Genomic DNA, 25,000 nt, shown 5'->3' on the forward strand with positions numbered 1-25,000 from the left:
GGTAACCGTGGGGGCAAGTGGGCCGTATTCGGGGTCACCGAGCGTGACCTCTGGACTTCTCCGAGACTCGGCCAGAAACTTTCCTCAACTAGTCACTGACTGGCACAACTCACCTGGTCACCGGCAGTGTTGCTGAGCCTGTCAACGAGTCGGGAGTCCCCTCTCCTCCCTGCAATGTTGGTCCCAACCATCAACTTCGGTCTTGTTGCCCAGGAATCTATACCTGGCCCTGGGCAGATCGCAGAGCAGGGGACCTTCCTCCCCCTCCCCCTCTGTCCAGGGTTCTGTCCCCCTCCTCGTAGCCCAGACAGGTCCGGCCACTCGGGAGACACAGACCAGAAATTCACTGGAAAACACAGACACTCGCACAGACAGAGACTGACTCTCTCACACACTCTGCCACGACCACTTCCTCCGGCAGCTCCTTCCACAGACGGACCACCCGTATCCCTCTAAACCTTTCCTATCCGTGTCCCTGTCCGAGTGTTGTTAATGTACCTGCCTCGACCACTTCCTCCGGCAGTTCCTTCCACAGACGGACCACCCGTATCCCTCTAAACCTTCCCTATCCGTGTCCCTGTCCGAGTGTCGTTAATGTACCTGCCTCGACCACTTCCTCCGGCAGCTCCTTCCACAGACGGACCACCAGTATCCCTCTAAACCTGTCCTATCCGTGTCCCTGTCCGAGTGGTGTTAATGTACCTGCCTCGACCACTTCCTCCGGCAGTTCCTTCCACAGACGGACCACCAGTATCCCTCTAAACCTTCCCTATCCGTGTCCCTGTCCGAGTGTCGCTAATGTACCTGCCTCGACCACTTCCTCCGGCAGCTCCTTCCACAGACGGACCACCCGTATCCCTCTAAACCTTTCCTATCCGTGTCCCTGTCCGAGTGTCGTTAATGTACCTGCCTCGACCACTTCCTCCGGCAGCTCCTTCCACAGACGGACCACCCGTATCCCTCTGAACCTTTCCTATCCGTGTCCCTGTCCGAGTGTCGTTAATGTACCTGCCTCGACCACTTCCTCCGGCAGCTCCTTCCACAGACGGACCACCCGTATCCCTCTGAACCTTTCCTATCCGTGTCCCTGTCCGAGTGTCGTTAATGTACCTGCCTCGACCACTTCCTCTGGCAGCTCCTTCCACAGACGGACCACCCGTATCCCTCTAAACCTTTCCTATCTGTGTCCCCGTCTGAGTGTCGTTAATGTACCTGCCTCGACCACTTCCTCCGGCAGCTCCTTCCACAGACGGACCACCCGTATCCCTCTAAACCTTTCCTATCCGTGTCCCTGTCCGAGTGTCGTTAATGTACCTGCCTCGACCACTTCCTCTGGCAGCTCCTTCCACAGACGGACCACCCGTATCCCTCTAAACCTTTCCTATCCGTGTCCCTGTCCGAGTGTCGTTAATGTACCTGCCTCGACCACTTCCTCCGGCAGCTCCTTCCGCAGACGGACCACCCGTATCACTCTAAACCTTTCCTATCCGTGTCCCTGTCCGAGTGTCGTTAATGTACCTGCCTCGACCACTTCCTCCGGCAGCTCCTTCCACAGACGGACCACCCGTATCCCTCTAAACCTTTCCTATCCGTGTCCCTGTCCGAGTGTCGTTAATGTACCTGCCTCGACCACTTCCTCCGGCAGTTCCTTCCACAGACGGACCACCCGTATCCCTTTAAACCTTTCCAATCCGTGTCCCTGTCCGAGTGTCGTTATTGTACCCGTCTCGACCACTTCCTCCGGCAGCTCCTTCCACAGACGGACCACCCGTATCCCTCTGAACCTTTCCTATCCGTGTCCCTGTCCGAGTGTCGTTAATGTACCTGCCTCGACCACTTCCTCCGGCAGTTCCTTCCACAGACGGACCACCCGTATCCCTCTAAACCTTTCCTATCCGTGTCCCTGACCGAGTGTCGTTAATGTCCCTGCCTCGACCACTTCCTCCGGCAGCTCCTTCCACAGACGGACCACCCGTATCCCTCTAAACCTTTCCTATCCGTGTCCCTGTCCGAGTGTTGTTAATGTACCTGCCTCGACTACTTCCTCCGGCAGCTCCTTCCACAGACGGGCCACCCGTATCCCTCTAAACCTTTCCTATCCGTGTCCGAGTGTCGTTAATGTACCTGCCTCGACCACTTCCTCCAGCAGCTCCTTCCACAGACGGACCACCCGTATCCCTCTAACCCTTTCCTATCCGTGTCCCTGTCCGAGTATCGTTAATGTACCTTCCTCGACCACTTCCTCCGGCATCTCCTTCCACAGTCGGACCACCCGTATCCCTCTAAACCTTTCCTATCCGTGTCCCTGACCGAGTGTCGTTAATGTACCTGCCTCGACCACTTCCTCCGGCAGCTCCTTCCACAGACGGACCACCCGTATCCCTCTGAACCTTTCCTATCCGTGTCCATGTCTGAGTGTCGTTAATGTACCTGCCTCGACCACTTCCTCCGGCAGCTCCTTCCACAGACGGACCACCCGTATCCCTCTAAACCTTTCCTATCCGTGTCCCTGTCCGAGTGTCGTTAATGTACCTGCCTCGACCACTTCCTCTGGCAGCTCCTTCCACAGACGGACCACCCGTATCCCTCTGAACCTTTCCTATCCGTGTCCCTGACCGAGTGTCGTTAATGTACCTGCCTCGACCACTTCCTCCGGCAGCTCCTTCCACAGACGGACCACCCGTATCCCTCTAAACCTTTCCTATCCGTGTCCCTGACCGAGTGTCGTTAATGTACCTGCCTCGACCACTTCCTCCGGCAGCTCCTTCCACAGACGGACCACCCGTATCCCTCTAAACCTTTCCTATCCGTGTCCCTGTCCGAGTGTCGTTAATGTACCTGCCTCGACCACTTCCTCCGGCAGCTCCTTCCACAGACGGACCATCCGTATCCCTCTAAGCCTTTCCTATCTGTGTCCCCGTCCGAGTGTCGTTAATGTACCTGCCTCGACCACTTCCTCCGGCAGCTCCTTCCACAGACGGACCATCCGTATCCCTCTAAGCCTTTCCTATCTGTGTCCCCGTCCGAGTGTCGTTAATGTACCTGCCTCGACCACTTCCTCCGGCAGCTCCTTCCACAGACGGACCACCAGTATCCCTCTAAACCTTGCCCATTGGGTCCCTGTTAAATATTTCACCCGTCTCACCATAAATCTGTGCCCTCTGGTTCTCGATTCCCCGACCCTGGGGCAAAAGTCTGTACACGTTTATCCTGTCTGTGCCCATGTGGTTTTACACCCCTCTGTAAAATAACCTGCCATTCACTCTGTGTCTGACCCCGGGAGTGTGTGATGGGACGGTGTGGAGGGAGATTCACTCTGTGTCTGACCCCGGGAGTGTGTGATGGGACGGTGTGGAGGGTGATTCACTCTGTGTCTGACCCCGGGAGTGTGTGATGGGACGATGAGGAGGGAGATTCACTCTGTGTCTGACCCCGGGAGTGTGTGATGGGACGGTGTGGAGGGAGTTTCACTCTGTGTCTGACCCCGGGAGTGTGTGATGGGACGGTGTGGAGGGAGTTTCACTCTGTGTCTGACCCCGGGAGTATGTGATGGGACGGTGTGGAGGGAGATTCACTCTGTGTCTGACCCCGGGAGTGTGTGATGGGACGGTGCGGAGGGAGATTCACTCTGTGTCTGACCCCGGTAGTGAGTGATGGGACGGTGTGGAGGGAGATTCACTCTGAGTCTGACCCCGGGAGTGTGTGATGGGACGGTGTGGAGGGAGATTCACTCTGTCTGACCCCGGGAGTGTGTGGTGGGACGGTGTGGAGGGAGATTCACTCTGTGTCTGACCCCAGGGGTGTGTGATGGGACTGTGGAGGAAGTTTCGGTCTGTGTCTAACTCAGGGGAAGGCAAACTTTTTGACTTGAGGGCCACAAAGGGTTCTAAAATTTGACAGGGGGGCCGGACCAGGAGCAGCTGGACGGAGTGTTTTGGTAATACACGTCATAAGAGAAAATAAAATATCATGGGATATGTAGAAAACAGGTGCTTTAATTTCAATTGAAAATGAAGAAATGCATTACAACAAAATATCTGTCTTTGAAGTCCCATGGTATTTAGGTATTTATTGAAATGACTTTTAAAACTGAAAATTAAATGAATAAAATACAGCTTTTTTTAATAGTAACAGTTATTATTTTAAAGCACTGGAAATTCTGTTATCCTTCAAGATATTATCATCATCACTCTCCTGACTGTCTTTATTTCAAAAACGGCAGGAGATGCAGGTCTACTTGTCCTGCTCCTTCTTATTCAATTGTCCCCTGTGCCAAAACTCAACAACGACCCGCACAATGACAGAACCGTGAGAGCGCGCCAGAATGCGGAGCTCTGTGCTCGCAAACCCCCGCAGGCTATCTCCCTTAGCCGGAACGCTGGCTAATTGTGAGCCGGTTCGGATGTGCCAGGAAATGGGTCGCCACAAATGTATATAGAGTGCGTCATCTATTGGGAAAACGCCAGAATTGCGGGGAAAAAACATTAGCAAGGTCTATTAATATAATTTCATCAAGTTCTGCGTGCCGGATTAAAAAGCTTAACGGGCCGCAAATGGCCCGCGGGCCGTAGTTTGCCCATGCCTGGTCTAACTCCTGCCCCCCTCTGTCTCTTTCCAGATGGCTCAGAACCTCCGAGACTTTGCCTCGCGGATGCCCGCGGGAGGCCGTGGTGCGGGAACTGCCCTGAAGCTGATGCTGGGAGCTGGGGCCCTCGTGTACGGTGTGAAGGAGTCTCTTTTCACAGGTAGGAGGGGGCTGCGGGGGGATCGCACTGGAAGGTATTTGCTGGCTGGAATTTGGTTTGAGCCAAGGTCCACTGTGTATCTGCAGATCGGATCTTTGCACCGTACGAGCTCAAACAGTCACAGAACAGTTTTTTTTTGGTAGTTCAAATATGAGACAAAGGTCGGGGGTGTAGTGGATAGTGTGGAGGGCTGTCAGAGGTCACAGCGGGACATCGATAGGATGTAAAACTGGGCTGAGAAGTGGCAGATGGAGTTCAACCCAGATAAGTGTGAGGTGGTTCATTTTGGTCGGTCAAATCTGACGGCAGAATATAGTATTAATGGTGAGACTCTGGGCAGTGTGGAGGATCAGAGGGATCTTGGGGTCCGAGTCCACAGGACACTCAAAGCAGCTGCGCAGGTTGACTCTGTGGTTAAGAAGGCGTACGGTGTATTGGCCTTCATCAATCGTGGGATTGAGTTTAGGAGCCGAGAGGTAATGTTGCAGCTCTATCGGACCCTGGTCAGACCCCACTTGGAGTACTGTGCTCAGTTCCGGTCGCCTCACTACAGGAAGGACGTGGAAGCCAAAGAAAGGGTGCAGAGGAGATTTACAAGGATGATGCCTGGATTGGGGAGCATGCCTTATGAGAATAGGTTGAGTGAACTCGGCCTTTTCTCCTCGGAGTGACGGAGGATGAGGGGTGACCCGATAGAGGTGTACAAGATGATGAGAGGCATTGATCGTGTGGATAGTCAGAGGCTTTTCCCCGGGGCTGAAATGGTTGCCACAAGAGGACACGGGTTTGAGGTGCTGGGGAGTAGGTACAGAGGAGATGTCAGGGGTGAGTTTTTCACTCAGAGAGTGGTGAGTGTGTGGAACGGGCTGCCAGCGACGGTGGTGGAGGGGGAAACGATGGGGTCTGTTAAGAGACTACTGGATGGGTACGTGGAGCTTAGAAAAATAGAGGGTTGTGGGTAACCCGGGTAATTTCTGAGGTAGGGACATGTTCGGCACAGCTTTGTGGGCCGAAGGGCCTGTATTGTGCCGTGGGTTTCTATGTTTCTAGAACAAAGAGTCGCTGTTCCGGATATAGGGACGGGATGAGGTGGAGGCTATCCGATTGTCCGAGGTGGGGGGGGGCCCGGTCGATCGTCTGATAACAGCGGGTGTAGAAACCGTCCTTCAGCCTGGTTGGGCTTTTGTCTCACCTGCCGGATGAGGGGAGGAGTTTTGTGAGGAGAGAGGTCGTCCGGGGGAGGGTGACGCTGGCGGGACGAGCAGACGGAGCCCCGCGGAGGGGCAAACTCACGCTTTGGACAGCGCCGTGCCCTGGGAACCCCGTCCCCGGGTACCCGCTGGGGCTCCTGGGCCTGCCCCCGACTCTCACCGGCCCCGGCAGGCGGGGTGGGAAGGGTGTTCGGTGCCCGGGGGGGCTCTCCGCCGCCCCCCGGGTCGACCGTGGGTGTGGCTCCATGCGGCTGGCGGACCCCTCGCAGCTTATCCCGGTAGCCTTGGCACTGGAGGAGGTTCACGAGGGTGATTCCAGGAACGGAAGGGTTATTGTTCCACTCGCAGAGTAACCCTCCATGACGTCCGCTGTTCCTTCAGCAGTGAGGCTCTGTGCCTTCTGAAACAGACTCTCCGCATCTCTGATTTGAAAGGGGACCCCCTCTTCCCTGGGGCGCAGAGGGGCTCGGGAGTCCTCGAGCAGGGCACCCTGGGGGTGAACTTGCAGTGAGGAAGGCAAACGCCACGTCAGCATTCACCTCGAGAGGTCTGGAATACAAGAGAGAGGATGTGATGCTGAGGTTTTATAAGGCTCTGGTGAGGCCTCGCAATGGACAGTAGCTGCAGGAGTAGGCCATTCGGCCCTTCGAGCCATTCACTGTGATCATGGCTGATCATCCACAATCTGTACCCCGTTCCTGCCCTCTCCCCATATCCCCTGACTCCGCTATCTTTCAGAGCTCTATCTAACTCTCTCTCGAAGGCACCCAGAGAATTGGCCTCCACTGCCTTCTGGGGCAGAGCATTCCACAGATCCACAACTCTCCGGGTGAAAAAGTTTCTCCTCAACTCCGTTCAAAATGGCCCACCCCTTATTCTCAAACTGTGGCCTCTGGTTCTGGACTCCCCCCAACATCGGGAACGTGTTTCCTGCCTCCAGCGTGTTCAATCCCTCAATAATCTTACACGTTTCAATCAGATCCCCTCTCGTCCTTCTAAATTCCAGTGTATACAAGCCCAGTCGCTCCAATCTTTCAACAACTCACTTTCAATCTACTCGCCTTGAGTATCGTGAACAGTTTTGGGCCCCTCACCTCAGAAGAGAGGTGCTGGCATCGGAGGAGGTTCACTGGGAGGACTCCGGGAAGGAAAGGGTTATCACACCAGGAGCGTTTGTGATCGCCGGAATTTCAGAAAGATGAGCGGGGGATCTCATTGAAACCTTTCGAATGTCGAAAGGCCTGGACAGAGTGGATGCAGAGAGGTGGGGGAGTCTGGGACGAGAGGGGCACGGCCTCAGGATAGAGGGGCGCCCTTTCGAAACAGAGACGCGGAGAAATTCCTTCAGCCAGAACTGGGTGGTGAATCTGTGGGAGTTTTTGCCGCGTGGGGGCTGGGTGGTCGGGCGTGTTTGAGGCCGAGATCGACAGGTTCTTGACTGGACTCGGCATCAAAGGTTACGGGAGAAGGCCGGGAACTGGGGCTGAGGGGGAGATGGGGGGAAAAGGGGAAGCGGCATTATTGTTGACTTTTTTTTTGCACTAATTAGTCATTATATATACAAGGGCCCCCCCCCCCCCCGTTTTCCGAACGTTTGCTTTACGACACCTGGCCTTTACGAAAGGCCTGCATTAGCTACCAGTTTTCGCTAACCGAAGAGTTCTCGCTGTTACGGAGAAAGGCAGCGCGCGCCCCGAGCGGCCGAGTCCCTCCCCCCGGGACGGAGTTGCAGCCGCCGTTGCTTAAACACGCGCCCGTGAGCATCTGCGCCTCATCTCGATTCATTTCGAGCATCCGTCAGCGAGGTGCGCCCTGAGGCGTCGGAGAGCGCGTAAGGTGTCGTGCTTCGTGTAAAACTGGACGCAGTTAAGCGTTTTGATCGTGGTCGACAAAGTCAGCACACCATCCCGCGCGTTGAACTCGCCTGGTGAAGTTGTGGAACTTGTTGGGCATATTTGAGGCAGAGGTTCTTGACTGGACTCGGCATCGAAGGTTCTGGGGAGAAAGCCGGGAACTGGGGCTGAGGGGGAGATAGTGGGGGAAAGGTGTCGGCCACGATTGAACGGCGGAGCGGACTCCCGTGCCTTGTGGTCTCACGGAAATGACTGCGCTTGCTCGAGCGTCAAGTTAATCTCTCGGGGTTCCTGCAGGAGGGTGGAAATGTCTTTGTGCCTCGAGGCGTATCTGAGGAGGGAGGGGTGATCTCCCCCAACCCTCCCCACACACTCTCTCACACACTCTCTCACACACTCTCTCACACACTCTCTCACACACTCTCTCACACACACTCTCACACACTCTCTCACACACTCCCTCTCACACACTCCCTCTCACACACTCCCTCTCACACACTCCCTCTCACACACTCCCTCTCACACACCCTCTCACACACCCTCTCACACACTCCCTCTCACACACTCCCTCTCACACACTCCCTCTCACACACTCCCTCTCACACACTCCCTCTCACACACTCCCTCTCACACTCTCTCTCACACTCTCTCTCGCACTCTCTCACGCACTCTCTCACGCACTCTCTCTCGCACTCTCTCTCGCACTCTCTCTCGCACTCTCTCTCGCACTCTCTCTCGCACACTCTCGCACACTCTCTCGCACACTCTCTCGCACACTCTCTCGCACTCTCTCTCGCACACTCTCTCGCACTCTCTCTCGCACTCTCTCTCGCACACTCTCACACACTCTCACACACTCTCACACTCTCTCACACACTCTCTCACACACTCTCACACACTCTCTCACACACTCTCACACACTCTCACACACTCTCTCACACACTCTCACACACTCTCTCACACACTCTCACACACTCTCACACACTCTCGCACACTCTCGCACACTCTCGCACACTCTCGCACACTCTCTCGCACACTCTCTCACACACTCCCTCTCACACACTCCCTCTCACACACTCCCTCTCACACACTCCCTCTCACACACTCCCTCTCACACACTCCCTCTCACACTCTCTCTCACACACTCTCACACTCTCTCTCACACTCTCTCTCACACACTCTCTCACACACTCTCTCACACACTCTCTCACACACACTCTCACACACTCTCTCACACACTCCCTCTCACACACTCCCTCTCACACACTCCCTCTCACACACTCCCTCTCACACTCCCTCTCACACTCCCTCTCACACACCCTCTCACACACTCCCTCTCACACACTCCCTCTCACACCCTCTCACACACTCACTCTCACACACTCCCTCTCACACCCTCTCACACACTCTCACACTCTCTCGCACACTCTCTCGCACACTCTCTCGCACTCTCTCTCGCACTCTCTCTCGCACACTCTCGCACACACTCTCGCACACACTCTCGCACACTCTCGCACACTCTCTCGCACACTCTCTCGCACACTCTCTCGCACACTCTCTCGCACACTCTCTCGCACACTCTCTCGCACACTCTCTCGCACACTCTCTCGCACACTCTCTCGCACACTCTCTCACGCACACTCTCTCACGCACACTCTCTCACGCACACTCTCTCACGCACACTCTCTCACGCACACTCTCTCACGCACACTCTCTCACGCACACTCTCTCACGCACACTCTCTCACGCACACTCTCTCACGCACACTCTCTCACGCACACTCTCTCACGCACACTCTCTCACGCACACTCTCTCACGCACACTCTCTCACGCACACTCTCTCACGCACACTCTCTCACGCACACTCTCTCACGCACACTCTCTCACGCACACTCTCTCACGCACACTCTCTCACGCACACTCTCTCACGCACACTCTCTCACGCACACTCTCTCACGCACACTCTCTCACGCACACTCTCTCACGCACACTCTCTCACGCACACTCTCTCACGCACACTCTCTCACGCACACTCTCTCACGCACACTCTCTCACACACACTCTCTCACACACACTCTCTCACACACTCTCATAGATAGATAAACAGATAGACTGTGCCTGACCAGTACATTATGGAGTGGATGGGAGTCGTTGTCCAAGATGGCATGTAACTTGGACAGCATCCTCTTTTCAGACACCACCATCAGAGAGTCCAGTTCCACCCCTACAGCATCACTGGCCACACGAATGAGTTTGTTGATTCTGTTGGTGTCTGCTACCCTCAGCCTGCTGCCCCGGCACACAACAGCAAACATGATAGCACTGGCCACCACAGACTCATAGAACATCCTCAGCATCGTCCGGCAGATGTTAAAGGACCTCAGTCTCCTCAGGAAATAGAGACGGCCCTGACCCTTCTTGTAGACAGCCTCAGTGTTCTTTGACCGGTCTCAGACCGGCCCCGATCATATCAAATGGGGGAACGGGCCACAAAACCTACTTCTTATTATCTGACGTGAAATTTGTTAACTTCGCGTACATCGAGTGAGGTCTTTATTGGCATTTCGACCATAATGGCTGGGACAGCACACAGTAAAAAACAAAAAGCGCTGGACACGACAGAAAACTACACTAGACTCAGTGTTCTTTGACCAGTTCTTTCAAAGTAATTTTATTGTCACCACATAAAAAAAACCCTGAAATTCAGCAACTCTACAGAAGAGTCAGGGTCAGAGGGAAAAGTAAAATATAAATAAATAGCAATAAATAACGAGAACAGGAGATAATGAGATAGTGAGTCCTTGAAAGTGAGGTCACTGGTTGCGGGAACATTGCCATGGATGAGTAAGTTATCCTGTTTTGTTCAAGAGCCTGATGGCTGAGGGGTGATAACTGTCCCTGAACCTGGTGGTGTGGGTCCTGAGGCTCCTGTACCTCCTTCCTGATGGTTGAGGGCTGATAACTGTCCCTGAACCTGGTGGTGTGGGTCCTGAGGCTCCCGTACCTCCTTCCTGATGGTTGAGGGGTGATAACTGTCCCTGAACCTGGGGGTGTGGGTCCTGAGGCTCCCGTACCTCGTTCCTGATGGTTGAGGGGTGATAACTGTCCCTGAACCTGGTGGTGTGGGTCCTGAGGCTCCCGTACCTCCTTCCTGATGGTTGAGGGGTGATAACTGTCCCTGAACCTGGTGGTGTGGGTCCTGAGGCTCCTGTATCTCCTTCCTGATGGCCGAGGGGTGATAACTGTCCCTGAACCTGGTGGTGTGGGTCCTGAGGCTCCTTCCTGATGGTTGAGGGGTGATAGCTGTCCCTGAATCTGGTGGTGTGGGTCCTGAGGCTCCTGTACCTCCTTCCTGATGGTTGAGGGGTGATAACTGTCCCTGAACCTGGTGGTGTGGGTCCTGAGGCTCCCGTACCTCCTTCCTGATGGTTGAGGGGTGATAACTGTCCCTGAACCTGGTGGTGTGGGTCCTGAGGCTCCTGTATCTCCTTCCTGATGGTTGAGGGGTGATAACTGTCCCTGAACCTGGTGGTGTGGGTCCTGAGGCTCCCGTACCTCCTTCCTGATGGTTGAGGGGTGATAACTGTCCCTGAACCTGGTGGTGTGGGTCCTGAGGCTCCCGTACCTCCTTCCTGATGGTTGAGGGGTGATAACTGTCCCTGAACCTGGTGGTGTGGGTCCTGAGGCTCCCGTACCTCCTTCCTGATGGTTGAGGGGTGATAACTGTCCCTGAACCTGGTGGTGTGGGTCCTGAGGCTCCTGTACCTCCTTCCTGATGGTTGAGGGGTGATAACTGTCCCTGAACCTGGTGGTGTGGATCCTGAGGCTCCCGTACCTCCTTCCTGATGGTTGAGGGGTGATAACTGTCCCTGAACCTGGTGGTGTGGGTCCTGAGGCTCCCGTACCTCCTTCCTGATGGTTGTGGGGTGATAACTGTCCCTGAACCTGGTGGTGTGGGTCCTGAGGCTCCTGTACCTCCTTCCTGATGGTTGAGGGGTGATAACTGTCCCTGAACCTGGTGGTGTGGGTCCTGAGGCTCCCGTACCTCCTTCCTGATGGTTGAGGGGTGATAACTGTCCCTGAACCTGGTGGTGTGGGTCCTGAGGCTCCTGTATCTCCTTCCTGATGGCCGAGGGGTGATAACTGTCCCTGAACCTGGTGGTGTGGGTCCTGAGGCTCCTGTACCTCCTTCCTGATGGTTGAGGGGTGATAACTGTCCCTGAACCTGGTGGTGTGGGTCCTGAGGCTCCTTCCTGATGGTTGAGGGGTGATAACTGTCCCTGAATCTGGTGGTGTGGGTCCTGAGGCTCCTGTACCTCCTTCCTGATGGTTGAGGGGTGATAACTGTCCCTGAACCTGGTGGTGTGGGTCCTGAGGCTCCTGTACCTCCTTCCTGATGGTTGAGGGGTGTTAACTGTCCCTGAACCTGGTGGTGTGGGTCCTGAGGCTCCCGTACCTCCTTCCTGATGTTTGAGGTGTGATAACTGTCCCTGAACCTGGTGCTGTGGGTCCTGAGGCTCCCGTACCTCCTTCCTGATGGTTGAGGGGTGATAACTGTCCCTGAACCTGGTGGTGTGGGTCCTGAGGCTCCCGTACCTCCTTCCTGATGGTTGAGGGGTGATAACTGTCCCTGAACCTGGTGGTGTGGGTCCTGAGGCTCCCGTACCTCCTTCCTGATGGTTGAGGGGTGATAACTGTCCCTGAACCTGGTGGTGTGGGTCCTGAGGTCCCGTACCTCCTTCCTGATGGTTGAGGGGTGATAACTGTCCCTGAACCTGGTGGTGTGGGTCCTGAGGCTCCCGTACCTCCTTCCTGATGGTTGAGGGGTGATAACTGTCCCGGAACCTGGTGGTGTGGGTCCTGAGGCTCCCGTACCTCCTTCCTGATGGTTGAGGGGTGATAACTGTCCCTGAACCTGGTGCTGTGGGTCCTGAGGCTCCCGTACCTCCTTCCTGATGGTTGAGGGGTGATAACTGTCCCTGAATCTGGTGGTGTGGGTCCTGAGGCTCCTGTACCTCCTTCCTGCTGGTTGAGGGGTGATAACTGTCCCTGAACCTGGTGGTGTGGGTCCTGAGGCTCCCGTACCTCCTTCCTGATGGTTGTGGGGTGATAACTGTCCCGGAACCTGGTGGTGTGGGTCCTGAGGCTCCTGTACCTCCTTCCTGATGGTTGAGGGGTGATAACTGTCCCTGAACCTGGTGGTGTGTGTCCTGAGGCTCCCGTACCTCCTTCCTGAAGGTTGTGGGGTGATAACTGTCCCTGAACCTGGTGGTGTGGGTCCTGAGGCTCCTGTACCTCCTTCCTGATGGTTGAGGGGTGATAACTGTCCCTGAACCTGGTGGTGTGGGTCCTGAGGCTCCTGTACCTCCTTCCTGATGGTTGAGGGGTGATAACTGTCCCTGAACCTGGTGGTGTGGGTCCTGAGGCTCCCGTACCTCCTTCCTGATGGTTGAGGGGTGATAACTGTCCCTGAACCTGGTGGTGTGGGTCCTGAGGCTCCCGTACCTCCTTCCTGATGGTTGAGGGGTGATAACTGTCCCTGAACCTGGTGGTGTGGGTCCTGAGGCTCCTGTATCTCCTTCCTGATGGCCGAGGGGTGATAACTGTCCCTGAACCTGGTGGTGTGGGTCCTGAGGCTCCTTCCTGATGGTTGAGGGGTGATAACTGTCCCTGAATCTGGTGGTGTGGGTCCTGAGGCTCCTGTACCTCCTTCCTGATGGTTGAGGGGTGATAACTGTCCCTGAACCTGGTGGTGTGGGTCCTGAGGCTCCTGTACCTCCTTCCTGATGGTTGAGGGGTGTTAACTGTCCCTGAACCTGGTGGTGTGGGTCCTGAGGCTCCCGTACCTCCTTCCTGATGTTTGAGGTGTGATAACTGTCCCTGAACCTGGTGCTGTGGGTCCTGAGGCTCCAGTACCTCCTTCCTGATGGTTGAGGGGTGATAACTGTCCCTGAACCTGGTGGTGTGGGTCCTGAGGCTCCCGTACCTCCTTCCTGATGGTTGATGGGTGATAACTGTCCCTGAACCTGGTGGTGTGGGTCCTGAGGCTCCCGTACCTCCTTCCTGATGGTTGAGGGGTGATAACTGTCCCTGAACCTGGTGGTGTGGGTCCTGAGGCTCCTGTATCTCCTTCCTGATGGTTGAGGGGTGATAACTGTCCCTGAACCTGGTGGTGTGGGTCCTGAGGCTCCCGTACCTCCTTCCTGATGGTTGAGGGGTGATAACTGTCCCTGAACCTGGTGGTGTGGGTCCTGAGGCTCCCGTACCTCCTTCCTGATGGTTGAGGGGTGATAACTGTCCCTGAACCTGGTGGTGTGGGTCCTGAGGCTCCCGTACCTCCTTCCTGATGGTTGAGGGGTGATAACTGTCCCTGAACCTGGTGGTGTGGGTCCTGAGGCTCCTGTACCTCCTTCCTGATGGTTGAGGGGTGATAACTGTCCCTGAACCTGGTGGTGTGGGTCCTGAGGCTCCCGTACCTCCTTCCTGATGGTTGAGGGGTGATAACTGTCCCTGAACCTGGTGGTGTGGGTCCTGAGGCTCCCGTACCTCCTTCCTGATGGTTGTGGGGTGATAACTGTCCCTGAACCTGGTGGTGTGGGTCCTGAGGCTCCCGTACCTCCTTCCTGATGGTTGAGGGGTGATAACTGTCCCTGAACCTGGTGGTGTGGGTCCTGAGGCTCCCGTACCTCCTTCCTGATGGTTGAGGGGTGATAACTGTCCCTGAACCTGGTGGTGTGGGTCCTGAGGCTCCTGTACCTCCTTCCTGATGGTTGAGGGGTGATAACTGTCCCTGAACCTGGTGGTGTGGGTCCTGAGGCTCCAGTACCTCCTTCCTGATGGTTGAGGGGTGATAACTGTCCCTGAACCTGGTGGTGTGGGTCCTGAGGCTCCCGTACCTCCTTCCTGATGGTTGAGGGGTGATAACTGTCCCTGAACCTGGTGGTGTGGGTCCTGAGGCTCCTGTATCTCCTTCCTGATGGTTGAGGGGTGATAACTGTCCCTGAACCTGGTGGTGTGGGTCCTGAGGCTCCTGTACCTCCTTCCTGATGGTTGTGGGGTGATAACTGTCCCTGAACCTGGTGGTGTGGGTCCTGAGGCTCCCGTACCTCCTTCCTGATGGTTGAGGGGTGATAACTGTCCCTGAACCTGGTGGTGTGGGTCCTGAGGCTCCCGTACCTCCTTCCTGATGGTTGAGGGGTGATAACTGTCCCTGAACCTGGTGGTGTGGGTCCTGAGGCTCCTGTACCTCCTTCCTGATGGTTGAGGGGTGATAACTGTCCCTGAACCTGGTGGTGTGGGTCCTGAGGCTCCAGTACCTCCTTCCTGATGGTTGAGGGGTGATAACTGTCCCTGAACCTGGTGGTGTGGGTCCTGAGGCTCCCGTACCTCCTTCCTGATGGTTGAGGGGTGATAACTGTCCCTGAACCTGGTGGTGTGGGTCCTGAGGCTCCTGTATCTCCTTCCTGATGGTTGAGGGGTGATAACTGTCCCTGAACCTGGTGGTGTGGGTCCTGAGGCTCCTGTACCTCCTTCCTGATGGTTGAGGGGTGATAACTGTCCCTGAACCTGGTGGTGTGGGTCCTGAGGCTCCTGTACCTCCTTCCTGATGGTTGAGGGGTGATAACTGTCCCTGAACCTGGTGGTGTGGGTCCTGAGGCTCCTGTACCTCCTTCCTGATGGTTGAGGGGTGATAACTGTCCCTGAACCTGGTGGTGTGGGTCCTGAGGCTCCTGTACCTCCTTCCCGATGGTTGAGGGGTGAGAAGAGAGCAGGTCCTGGGTGGTGGGGGTCCCTGACGATGGACGCTGCTTTCCTGCGACAGCGTCTCGTGTCGATGTGCTCACTGGTGGGGAGGGATTTACCCATGACAGACTGGGCTCGTGCCCGCTACCATCTGTGCAAATTTTTTCCCTCTCTATTTCTGAAACGCTGGTTTCCTCGGGGGGGGGGGGGGAGTCCAGGGAAGACGCACTCTGGCCCCGCGAAACCCGTGAGATTGAGACGGCTGTCCCCCCCCCCCCCCCCACCCGGTTTGTGTGGACGCCATGTATTCTGCCGCCCTGTAACAGCTCAGGGCCGGGAAACGACAGGCGGCGGACGATTAAAAGAATTACACTTACGAATCTGAGCTGAAGGGTTGGTTTCAAAAGAAATGGAACGAAAACAACGAGGGCCCATTGTGGTGGAACGGTCTGGCGCGCACGAGTTCCGAAAGTCCACACTCTCCGAGCCTCGGCGCCTGGCACCATCGGACGACGGTGCCGTCCCCTCCCAACCGGGTCGAACCCTCCGGCCGGGCTCTCCCCCCCGGCGCGCCGACTGGCAGGCCCCCAACTCACCGCGCGCCGCGCGGGAACCTGACCGGTGGCGTTCGAACGTCGCTCCTACAGACGGACAGCTACGTTGGCAGCGAGACTCCCCCCAGGGCTTAACATGAGTACGTGAAAGTCCTTGCACAGGTCCGTTCCCCCCCCCCCCCACCCGCCATCCGAAGGCAGAGCGTTCCCGTGAAACGGTCGTAAGGCGAAGAAGCGATTCCCGTTCATTAATCAGTTGGAAAACTTGGGACCCAAAAAAATAACCTGCAAAATCATGCCAGATAATGCATAAAGCTTAAAATGACAGTTCTGTATAGTAAGAGTGGGAACGATGTGATACACAGCCGATATAAAATAGAAATACTTTTCTGCAATCATTGCAGCTCTGTCTAGCGTAGCGGAAATCTCACTACCTGGCGTATAATCTCACTACGTGGCGTATAATCTCACTACATGGCGTATAATCTCACTACGTGGCGTATAATCTGACTACGTAGCACTCTCTGTAAGAGAATGGATGTGGCAAAGTTGTTTCCCATGGTGGGGGAGTCTAGTACGAGAGGGCACGACTTGAGGATTGCAGGGTGCCCATTCAGAACGGAGATGCAAAGAATTTATTTTAGCCAGAGGGTGGTGAATCAAACTTTACAACTCCTCCCTTGGAGTGTCAGACACCCTGAGCCCATAGGCTGGTCCTGGACTTATTTTCACTGGGCATGATTAACTGATTATTATTTAATTATTCATGGTTTTATATTGTTATTTTTCTGCTCTATCCTTGGTCTGTAACAAAACCCAATTTCCCTCGGGGTCAATAAAGTATGTCTGTCTGTCTGAATCTGTGCAATTTGTTGTCACGGGCGGCGGTGAAGACCAAGTCACTGGGTGTATTTAAGGCAGAGATTGATAGGTATCTGATTAGCCCGGGCATCAAAGGCTATGGTGAGAAGGCGGGTGAATGGGACCAAAGGGGAGATTGGATCAGCTCGTGATGAAATGGTAACCTTTAAGCTATGAAGCTGCCAAACCATACCAAGCAACACATAAAAATACACAGCCTGTATAAAGTAGAAATAATGTACGTGGAGCGTAGTTTCCTGTACCGGAATCGGGACGACCGCGAACACGGTGTGTTCGGCTGAGCTGTCGCGGGCTGGGGTGCTCGGAAACTTCCTTCCCCAATGAATTGCAGTTCCGTCACAGTTAAACACTTCCTTATGCCAGTAGCCGCCTTCTGTAATTACTTCATTCAGTTCTGTTTTACCTTTCTATGCACGTAAGATGCTTAAGAACGTACGTTTCAGCACCGGGAGGATCAAAACCCCAAAGCCCGATAATTAAACCACTGCCTTGCGTAGTAATAATTGCAGCTTTCATCGGGGCAGAGCCTTTCTCATTTAAAATTGTTCCGATCGTTGACCGACTGCAGCCTGACGCTTTTCAAATGACCGATGGAGTTTCACCTCTTTCCGATCGCTTCATTATTTCCACTTTATTTTCAATCGCGATCGTGATTATTTTCGTGAACAGAAACACTGTGAATTCAGAGCTCTGTCACCGGGTCCTAATGTCCACCGCACCGAGATGGTTTAAATAAGGTCCAGGGTTCCGCCGGGTCCTGACGTCCACCGCACCAAGACGGGTTAAATGAGGTCCGGGGTTCCGCCGGGTCCTGACGTCCACCGCACCAAGACGGGTTAAATAAGGTCCGGGGTTCCGCCGGGTCCTAATGTCCACCGCACCGGGACGGGTTGAATAAGGTCCGGGGTTCCGCCGGGTCCTGATGTCCACCGCACTGGGACGGGTTGAATGAGGTCCGGGGTTCCGCCGGGTCCTGATGTCCACCGCACTGGGACGGGTTGAATGTGGTCCGGGGTTCCGCCGGGTCCTGACGTCCACCGCACCGAGACGGGTTAAATGAGGTCCGGGGTTCCGCTGGGTCCTAGTGTCCACCGCACCGTGACGGGTTAAATAAGGTCCGGGGTTCCGCCGGGTCCTAATGTCCACCGCACCGAGACGGGTTGAATACGTTCCGGGGTTCCGTCGGGTCCTGACGTCCACCGCACCGGGACGGGTTGAATACGGTCCGGGGTTCCGCCGGGTCCTAACGCCCAACGCACCGGGACGGGTTGAATACGTTCCGGGGTTCCGCCGGGTCCTGACATCCACCGCACCGAGACGGGTTGAATAAGGTCCGGGGTTCCGCCGGGTCCTGACGTCCACCGCACCGAGACGGGTTGAATGTGGTCCGGGGTTCCGCCGGGTCCTGACGTCCACCGCACCGAGACGGGTTGAATGTGGTCCGGGGTTCCGCCGGGTCCTGACGTCCACCGCACCGAGACGGGTTGAATGAGGTCCGGGGTTCCGCCGGGTCCTGACGTCCACCGCACCGAGACGGGTTAAATGAGGTCCGGGGTTCCGCCGGGTCCTGACGTCCACCGCACCGAGACGGGTTGAATGAGGTCCGGGGTTCCGCCGGGTCCTGACGTCCACCGCACCGAGACGGGTTAAATGAGGTCCGGGGTTCCGCCGGGTCCTGACGTCCACCGCACCGAGACGGGTTGAATGAGGTCCGGGGTTCCGCCGGGTCCTGACGTCCACCGCACCGAGACGGGTTGAATGAGGTCCGGGGTTCCGCCGGGTCCTGACGTCCACCGCACCGAGACGGGTTGAATGAGGTCCGGGGTTCCGCCGGGTCCTGACGTCCACCGCACCGTGACGGGTTAAATAAGGTCCGGGGTTCCGCCGGGTCCTAATGTCCACCGCACCGAGACGGGTTGAATACGTTCCGGGGTTCCGCCGGGTCCTGACGTCCACCACACCGGGACGGGTTGAATACGGTCCGGGGTTCCGCCGGGTCCTAACGCCCAACGCACCGGGACGGGTTGAATACGTTCCGGGGTTCCGCCGGGTCCTGACATCCACCGCACCGAGACGGGTTGAATAAGGTCCGGGGTTCCGCCGGGTCCTGACGTCCACCGCACCGAGACGGGTTAAATAAGGTCCGGGGTTCCGCCGGGTCCTGACGTCCACCGCACCGAGACGGGTTAAATAAGGTCCGGGGTTCCGCCGGGTCCTGACGTCCACCGCACCGAGACGGGTTGAATGTGGTCCGGGGTTCCGCCGGGTCCTGACGTCCACCGCACCGAGACGGGTTGAATGTGGTCCGGGGTTCCGCCGGTTCCTGACGTCCACCGCACCGAGACGGGTTGAATGAGGTCCGGGGTTCCGCCGGGTCCTGACGTCCACCGCACCGAGACGGGTTGAATGAGGTCCGGGGTTCCGCCGGGTCCTGACGTCCACCGCACCGAGACGGGTTAAATAAGGTCCGGGGTTCCGCCGGGTCCTAACGTCCACCGCACCGAGACGGGTTAAATGAGGTCCGGGGTTCCGCCGGGTCCTAACGTCCACCGCACCGAGACGGGTTAAATGAGGTCCGGGGTTCCGCCGGGTCCTAACGTCCACCGCACCGAGACGGGTTAAATGAGGTCCGGGGTTCCGCCGGGTCCTCACGTCCACCGCAACGAGACGGGTTGAATGAGGTCCGGGGTTCCGCCGGGTCCTAGTGTCCACCACGTTGAGGCAGGTTAAATAAGGGACTTGAGCATCCGCGTTTTTTGCTATCCGCGAATGGTCCTGGAACCAATCCCTCGCAGATAAGGCCGGCCGACTGTAGTGCAAACGGTGGACGCAGGCGAGTTCAACGCGCGGGACGGTGTGCTGACTTTGTCAACCACGATCGAAACGCTTAACTGCGTCCAGTTTTACACGAAGAGCGACACCTTACGCGCTCTCCGACGCCTCGGCGCACCTCGCTGACGGATGCTCGAAATGAATCGAGATGAGGCGCAGATGCTCACGGGCGCGTGTTTAAGCAACGGCGGCTGCAACTCCGTCCTGGGGGGAGGGACTCGGCCGCTCGGGGCGCGCGCTGCCTTTCTCCGTAACAGCGAGAACTCTTCGGTTAGCGAAAACTGGTAGCTAATGCAGTCCTTTCGTAAAGGCCAGGTGTCGTAAAGCAAACGTTTGGAAAACGGGGGGGGGGGGCCCTTGTATATATAATGACTAATTAGTGCAAAAAAAAGTCAACAATAATGCCGCTTCCCCTTTTCCCCCCATCTCCCCCTCAGCCCCAGTTCCCGGCCTTCTCCCGTAACCTTTGATGCCGAGTCCAGTCCTGTCGATCTCGGCCTCAAACACGCCCGACCACCCGGCCCCCACAGCTGCACGCGGCAAAAACTCCCACAGATTCACCACCCAGTTCTGGCTGAAGGAATTTCTCCGCGTCTCTGTTTCGAAAGGGCGCCCCTCTATCCTGAGGCCGTGCCCCTCTCGTCCCAGACTCCCCCACCTCTCTGCATCCACTCCGTCTAGGCCTTTCGACATTCGAAAGGATTCAATGAGATCCCCCCCCCCCCACTTCATCTGAATTCCAGCAAGTACAGACCCAGGGCCTGTATGATAACCCTTTCATTCCTGAAATCATCCCAGTGAACCTCCTCTGGATCCTCTCCAATGCCAGCATGTCTTTTCTAAGATGAGGGGCCCAAAGCTGTTCATGATACTCAAGACGAGGCCTCACCAGGGCCTTATAAAGCCCCAGCATCACATCCCTGCTCTTGTATTCTATTCCTCTCAAAATGGATGCTAATGTAGCACTTGCCTTCCTCACCACCGACCCAACCTGCAAGTTCACCCCCAGAGTGCCCTGTACAAGGACTCCCAAGTCCCTCTGCGCCCCAGACTCCCGGATTCTCTCCCCGTTTTGGAAACAGTCCACCCGTTTCACTTCCACTGCCAGAGTGCGCGACCGTGCGTTTTCCAGCATCGTGTCGGAATGCGACGCGTTATCCCCAGCGGGGCTGCGATGGAGCGTCCCGACTAACGTCTTTGACATCTCTCTCTCCCCCCCCCCTCCCCGGCTCAGAAACAGAGAACCCCTGGGTCTCTCAGTTCTGTAACCCTCCCCTTGCCATCCACCGCTTGCTCCATTAATTAAAACAAAACTTTCCTCACACATCCTCCCCCTCACCTTAAACACACATGCTCTCCAGGTATCGGACAGATCCTCCCCGGGGGGGTAAGACGGACTGTACGCCTCTTGATAAACCTCGATCGGGTCCTCCCCCCGCCACCTCGGCCTCCAGCGCTCCGGACAAAATGGGCTCGCCCGAATCCTCGTCGCAGCTGGCGGAGCAAGGGTCCTGGCGAGGACCCCCCTCCCGTGAGGGGGCGAGCAGAACTCCGCTCGAGTGTGCTGTCGTGGAAGAGGCCGGACCGTGCTCCGGTGAGAGTGGAGGGCGCGCTGACTGGCGGGTGGGGGCGGAGAGTCCCTCGTTGAGGTTCCGATACTGACCGCTGCCCCTCTCTCCGGGCAGTGGACGGCGGCCAGCGGGCGATCATTTTCAGCCGGCTTGGAGGTATCGAACCCAACACCATCCTTTCTGAGGGGATCCACCTCAGGTAGGGGGGCCCGAGGCCGGCGGGGTGGCCGTGGGGGGGGGGGTCGATTTGATGGGTCCAGCCGGAGGCACTCAGACCCGGCTTTCCGGTGTTTCCGGGGAGTGGGGTTGATTTGAGGGTTCCGGGGGGGGGGTCCATTTGAGGGTTCCTGGGCAGGGAGGGGTCAATTTTGAGGGTTCCTGGGCAGGGAGGGGTTAATTTGGGGGTTCCCAGGGAGGGAAGGGTCGATTTGTGGGTTCCTGGTCAGGGAGGGGTTGATTTGGGGGTTCCTAGGGAGGGAGGGGTCGATTTGAAGGGTTCCCGGGGAGATGGGGTCGATTTGGGAGTTCCCGGGCAGGGAGGGGTCGATTCAAGGGTTCTTGGGCGGCGGGGGGGGGGGCGATCTGAGTTTCCCAGGGCAGCGCAGGATTAATCTGAAGGATTCTGGGGAACGGGGGGGCAAATTTGATAGCGCAGCTTCAAGGTGAAATAATTTTCTCCTTCGCCCCTCCCTCCCTCCCTCCCTCCCTCCCAGGATACCGTGGATCCAGTACCCGATCATCTACGACATCCGGGCCAGGCCGCGGAAGATCTCCTCGCTGACGGGCAGCAAAGGTGACGGGGCAGGGAATCGCGGGACGGGGGGAGGGGCGGGGGGGTGATTGCCAGCTTGCCTTAGCTGACGGGTGCTCTCTCTCTCCCTCCCCCCCCAGACCTGCAGATGGTGAACATCGCCCTGCGCGTCCTCTCGCGCCCGAAAATCAACACCCTGCCGGCCATGTACCAGCAGCTGGGCCTGGACTACGACGAGCGCGTCCTGCCCTCCATCGTCAACGAGGTGCTGAAGAGCGTGGTGGCCAAGTTCAACGCCTCACAGCTCATCATCCAGCGGGCCCAGGTACGTGGGGTCCCATCCCGAATCCCCCTCGACCCCCCCCCCCCACTGGGGTCCCGTCCCCAATCCCGCTCAACCCCCCCCCACTGGGGCGCCCCCGACCTTGCCAGAAATGTACCTGCGCGTGTGTGTGTGTCTCTCTCCCCCCCCACGCACACTCTCTCTCTCCCTCTCTCTCACACACACAACTCTGTCTCTCTCACGCACACAACTCTGTCTCTCTCAAACACACAACTCATCCTCTCTCAAACACACAACTCTGTCTCTCTCACACACACACAACTCTGTCTCTCTCTCACAGACACAACTCTGTCTCTCTCTCACAGACACAACTCTGTCTCTCTCACACTCAACTCTCTCTCTCTCACACACACACGACTCTGTCTCCGTCTCTCTCACACACAACTCTGTCTCTCTCAAACACACAACTCATCCTCTCTCAAACACACAACTCTGTCTCTCTCACGCACACACAACTCTGTCTCTCTCACGCACACACAACTCTGTCTCTCTCACGCACACACAACTCTGTCTCTCTCTCACACACAACTCTGTCTCTCTCACACACACAACTCTGTCTCTCTCACACACACAACTCTGTCTCTCTCACACACACACAACTGTCTCTCTCACACACAACTCTGTCTCTCTCACGCACACACAACTCTGTCTCTCTCACGCACACACAACTCTGTCTCTCTCTCACACACAACTCTGTCTCTCTCACACACACAACTCTGTCTCTCTCACACACACACAACTGTCTCTCTCACACACAACTCTGTCTCTCTCTCACACACAACTCTGTCTCTCACACACACACAACTCTGTCTCTCTCTCACACACAACTCTGTCTCTCTCACACACACACAACTCTGTCTCTCTCACACACACACAACTCTGTCTCTCTCTCACACACACAACTCTGTCTCTCTCTCACACGCACAACTGTCTCTCTCACACATAACTCTGTCTCTCACACACAACTCTGTCTCTCACACACACACAACTCTGTCTCTCGCACACACACAACTCTGTCTCTCACACACACACAACTCTGTCTCTCTCTCACACGCACAACTGTCTCTCTCACACATAACTCTGTCTCTCTCACACACACAACTCTGTCTCTCTCTCACACGCACAACTGTCTCTCTCTCTCACACACACAACTCTGTCTCTCTCACACACACACAACTCTGTCTCTCTCACACACAACTCTGTCTCTCTCTCACACGCACAACTGTCTCTCTCACACATAACTCTGTCTCTCACACACAACTCTCTCTCTCACACACACACAACTCTGTCTCTCTCTCACACACACAACTCTGTCTCTCTCTCACACGCACAACTGTCTCTCTCACACATAACTCTGTCTCTCACACACAACTCTCTCTCTCACACACACACAACTCTGTCTCTCGCACACACACAACTCTGTCTCTCACACACACACAACTCTGTCTCTCTCTCACACACAACTCTGTCTCTCTCTCACACACAACTCTGTCTCTCTCACACACACACAACTCTGTCTCTCTCTCACACACAACTCTGTCTCTCTCTCACACGCACAACTGTCTCTCTCACACATAACTCTGTCTCTCACACACAACTCTCTCTCTCACACACACACAACTCTGTCTCTCGCACACACACAACTCTGTCTCTCACACACACACAACTCTGTCTCTCTCTCACACACAACTCTGTCTCTCTCACACACACACAACTCTGTCTCTCTCACACACACAACTCTGTCTCTCTCTCACACACACAACTCTGTCTCTCTCACACACACACAACTCTGTCTCTCTCACACACACACAACTCTGTCTCTCTCTCTCACACACAACTCTGTCTCTCTCACACACACAACTCTGTCTCTCTCTCACACACACAACTCTGTCTCTCTCACACACACAACTCTGTCTCTCTCTGACACACACAACTCTGTCTCTCTCTCACACACACAACTCTGTCTCTCTCTCACACACAACTCTGTCTCTCTCTCACACACAACTCTCTCTCTCTCACACACAACTCTGTCTCTCTCTCACACACAACTCTGTCTCTCTCACACACACACAACTCTGTCTCTCTCACACACACACAACTCTGTCTCTCTCTCACACACACAACTCTGTCTCTCTCTCACACACAACTCTGTCTCTCTCTCACACGCACAACTGTCTCTCTCACACATAACTCTGTCTCTCACACACAACTCTCTCTCTCACACACACACAACTCTGTCTCTCGCACACACACAACTCTGTCTCTCTCTCTCACACAACTCTGTCTCTCTCACACACACACAACTCTGTCTCTCTCACACACAACTCTGTCTCTCTCTCACACACAACTCTGTCTCTCACACACACACAACTCTGTCTCTCTCTCACACACAACTCTGTCTCTCTCACACACACACAACTCTGTCTCTCTCACACACACAACTCTGTCTCTCTCTCACACACACAACTCTGTCTCTCTCACACACACAACTCTGTCTCTCTCTCACACACACAAC

The 25,000-nt window shown here is 56.0% G+C and overlaps 1 protein-coding gene across 1 annotated transcript; it reads left to right on the forward strand.

The window, feature by feature from the left end:
- Nucleotides 1-4,584: 4,584 nt before the first annotated feature.
- Nucleotides 4,585-22,467, forward strand: LOC132387986 (prohibitin-2-like; the record flags this gene model as incomplete). The annotated part of the gene is made up of 4 exons (XM_059960319.1): nucleotides 4,585-4,745; nucleotides 21,506-21,590; nucleotides 22,105-22,184; nucleotides 22,283-22,467. Coding segments are annotated over exons 1-4 (477 nt in total), but the record flags the coding sequence as incomplete, so codon positions are not given.
- Between the last annotated feature and the right edge of the window lie 2,533 nt (nucleotides 22,468-25,000).

This window comes from Hypanus sabinus, unplaced genomic scaffold (genome assembly GCF_030144855.1).
Source record: "Hypanus sabinus isolate sHypSab1 unplaced genomic scaffold, sHypSab1.hap1 scaffold_2467, whole genome shotgun sequence".
Lineage (NCBI taxonomy): Eukaryota > Metazoa > Chordata > Chondrichthyes > Myliobatiformes > Dasyatidae > Hypanus > Hypanus sabinus.